The sequence below is a fragment of the Eurosta solidaginis genome, chromosome 3 (assembly GCF_040869045.1).
Source record: "Eurosta solidaginis isolate ZX-2024a chromosome 3, ASM4086904v1, whole genome shotgun sequence".
Classification (NCBI taxonomy): Eukaryota; Metazoa; Arthropoda; class Insecta; order Diptera; family Tephritidae; genus Eurosta; species Eurosta solidaginis.
In genome coordinates this window covers 84,705,126-84,708,960 of record NC_090321.1, presented here as the reverse complement: position 1 = coordinate 84,708,960, position 3,835 = coordinate 84,705,126, and the positions used below count along the sequence as shown (strand labels likewise).

At 36.5% G+C, this 3,835-nt stretch overlaps 1 protein-coding gene across 1 annotated transcript; it reads left to right on the top strand.

The window, feature by feature from the left end:
* The first annotated feature begins 1,239 nt into the window (after positions 1-1,239).
* Positions 1,240-3,569, top strand: krimp (krimper). Its single transcript, XM_067777597.1, has one exon. It carries the CDS (start codon positions 1,335-1,337, stop codon positions 3,444-3,446), a length of 2,112 nt encoding a protein of 703 aa, XP_067633698.1. The 5' UTR covers positions 1,240-1,334; the 3' UTR covers positions 3,447-3,569.
* Positions 3,570-3,835: the final 266 nt, after the last annotated feature.

Sequence of the window (3,835 nt, the reverse complement as noted above, 5' to 3'; positions counted from 1 at the left end):
TTTGAGCACTTCCGTATATCCTTCGAGATTTATTAGCTGAACAAAACGCGGCCATTTTGGCGCTTGCAGATTTTTGTGAAAAAAATCGTCATCATCGGCCTTGGATTCCAAAAATTTTCTCAAATTTACTATTTGATCATGTAACAAAGAATCATTGATGGCCACTTTTTTTTCAAGCAAATAAAAGGGGCTTGGTTCTACTTCACTATATTGCAAGTCTTGATCTGTTTTGAAATCCAACCATTTGAAAACTCTGAATTCCGAAAATCCTGACGTAATAAGTTTCAGATATTCTAATGTTTCACAATAAACAATATCGGTTTTTACCAAAAATTCGTCGCAAGCATGGTCCTTTCCATCTTTTCTTAATTGTGCCAAATTGGTCCTTACAGCTAATGGAATAAAATTCGATTTTTGTCATTCATCCACTTTTGATAGGAGATCATCCTAAAGTGAAATTATATCTAAAATGCTATCGTAAAAGCGGGGACATTTAGAGTATAAGCGGGGACGCTGGGACAAATCGTCGAAATCGGGAACAAATCCCCGAAAGTGCGGACGTCTTGCCACCATACCATTACCAAAGAGGATAGAAATAAATAAGTGACGTCAGTTTTTATTTGCGAAATTAATATGTAATGTACAACTTGCGGGGTAATTTTAAATTGCTTCTACATATTTTCATGAAGTATTTTTGTTTGTTTTAAGGGATTGGATTAATTAAGCAATTCATCCTCTTTCCAACAATCACAATATATATTAATATAATTTTTTTTTTAAATTTGTACAAGTTCACACCAACTAAATACATTACCCATCATCCAGTGAGTTTTCTAGCTCCGTATCACGCTCAATTCTGACGGGAATGCTCTGGATCATTGAGAGACTTGAGAAGCAGAGGTCGTGATATTTTTGCACTCCTGAAATGCGATAGGCAGATGTCGCCGCTGTGTTTCCAAGGCCAAGCATCGACATTTATTTTTGAAAAAGTAGGTTTATTATTAGCAGCGTTGCCAAACTAAAGACAAGTAATTAACAAATTATCTGGCTCACAAATTAAAGCAGACTTTTATCTGGATTTATCTGGCTCAAATCGTTGTTGTTGCATTTACATGCAAAATTATTTATCTGGCTCAGGATATCTTTGCCACCGGATAACGGCTATTCTGTTTACCATTACGCAAAATACATGTGTCGATGGCTCGGTGTTTGAGGAATCGTGTATCAACGCAGTGACGCAACTCCGCCCAGCGTTACACAGCTTTATAATAGAAAATGCTGTCAAATGAATTTGTTTATTGTAGGAATCAGCTAATAGTGCAGATTTATTAAAAATGATAGAGGATTTGTATCAAGTATATGAAATGCACAACGATGAGATGCAACAAGTGATGGAGAATGTCGAAATCTATCTACAAAAAAGTAAAAAAGTATTTGATAAGATCTGCAAAAATGGCCTGGCATTACAAAACCGTAGCCCAATAGCCTTGGTGGCCTACGACAAATTCTTCACAGCTGTGTCCAACATGCTTGATGTGGCGCGTAAGTTTAATTTTCATTTATTCATTAATGATATGGATAAAAAACCAATGAGAGGGTTTGTTGATGCGTTGGATGCTTGTGAAAAAAATGGGAAAGTAACAGTTCAAGCTGATAAAAGACATTTAACAAATATGGAGCCAGGTAAAACAATTTCAGACAAGAGTCATGCCATATCAACCAATTCGATACAAAAGGGAGAATGCAAAGAGATAGAACGCCAAAAGGAAAACGGATATGATTATAAGACCTTGTCTACCTTACCGACCGAGGAAAATGGTCTTGAATCTGCAGATTCGAAAATTTTGACATGCTTAAAAAAGGATATTACTAAATATAATGTAGGCAGCCGCTTCAAGGCCTCAGTTACCTATCTTCAAGATCTTGAAAATTTAAATTTTTTTGCGTGCGATTCTGAGTGCAACGAATTCAAAAAAATTGCTAATTTAAAAAGTATGGTACATCTTAGACAATATACAGCTCTGCCGCCTGAAAATGAAGTTTTCGGGTTGGTGTTAGACGACACAATCTTACGTGCCATACGTGAAAAATCATTCGATTTAACAACACGGCCGGATGGAAAATATAATGTATTGCTTTTGGACTTTGGTGAAATATCGGTTATGTCTGCTACTGATGTAACATATCGTTTGCCAGCCGATATACAAAATATTCCTGCCCAAGCTATACTATGCAAATTACGTGGTATACATGGGAAGCGAGACATCCCACTTGAAGAGTTGCAGGAACGCCTACAGAATTTAGAATATAAACAGGCGACATTTTTAATTACATCCAAAAATGAAAATGAATGCACTCTAGTACTTGAATTAGTTGTAGATACATACAAAGACGATACTCAGCTTAAGGTTGGACCAGAAAATAGTTCATCTAAAACTGCAGAAGGCCCAGAAAAAGTGGCTAATACAAATCCGTTTCTCAACGATACATCGTTTCGATCTGATTACAATGACGAAGCTGTACCACTCCATGCGCTACCTGCTAACTCGATATTTAATAAAGATGAAAATAAACTTCCTAATGGTCTAACACAAGAAGAAATGGACATGTTGGCTGAAGAACCTTTAAGTACTTCGAATGCAATGACTGCTGTTATGGGCTACAATCCTAAGGACGATTTACGTTTATGTCGTTTTTATGATCCCAAAATAGGTGGTTGCTTTAAAGGCACCAACTGCCGATTTGAACATTCTCCAGCTCAACCAGAAGGTTGGACAAAAGATCGCTTACCTACAGGTACAATAGTTGACAGTTATTTCCCTATAACACGCTACACAGCTGGAATAATTATAAACATTACACCTACACATGTTGGAAAAATTGAATATTTATATGCTCAAATAAATGATCCCGACAATCCAATGGAACCACTCATATGGAATGACGATGATATTCCATTTCATATGCGTTTAACTAAACCACCAATGTTATATGACTTAGTACGAGCTCAATATGAAGATAACCTTTGGTATCGGGCAAAAATAATAAATTTTGATGATTCTGGCAGAGTATTTAGAGTGTTTTATGTTGATTATGGAAACACTCAAAATGTATTGCTAAAAAATTTGGCATATTGTGATCGTTCAACAGAGCGTATGCCGTTTCAAGCTGTATTATGCCGGTTGGCAGATATAATGAAAAATCCCGAAGCAACACCTGAACAACAAGAGCATGGAATACGCACTCTAAATGCACTAATATTAAATCACTCAATTGATGTTAAAGTTGTCAACCATGAAGAGGATTTAATTGTTCGTTTGATGGGCTCACAATATTCCCAAATTCCGAAGAGGCTTATTGCGATGGGCTGTGCAAAGCAATTTCATTCAAATAGATCAAAAAGTACAAGTGAAAGTAATACTGAGTTTACCAAAAAGTGTTCTTAATAATTACTAAATTCTGTTATTAAGTATGTAGGTACCCCAGTATGACTAGAAGACTCCTATTTACAAGTGTATGTATGTATGTATGAAATGAATGCAATATTAAATGAAACATTTTTGGAAAAATGATTGTTGTTGTTGTAGCAGTGCTTCGCCACATCCAATAGGTGCGACCGATCACAATTTGTCATCAATATCCTCTAACGGCAGTCCAAGGAAACTTGCTGTTTCAACAGGGGTGGACCATAATGTGAGGGGTGTTAGAGGCGTTGGTTCCACATAAAGTTGAAGAGATGGTTGGTCATGTGGCGAAACATTGCAAGCAGGACATATGTTTTGTATGTCGGGGTTGATTCTGGATAGGAAGAGTTTAACCTGTTACAGTACCCAGA

What these genes read in the sequence shown, in the direction of transcription:
- krimp (XM_067777597.1), top strand. Translation starts at nt 1,335, where the DNA reads ATGATAGAGGATTTGTATCAAGTATATGAAATGCACAACGATGAGATG.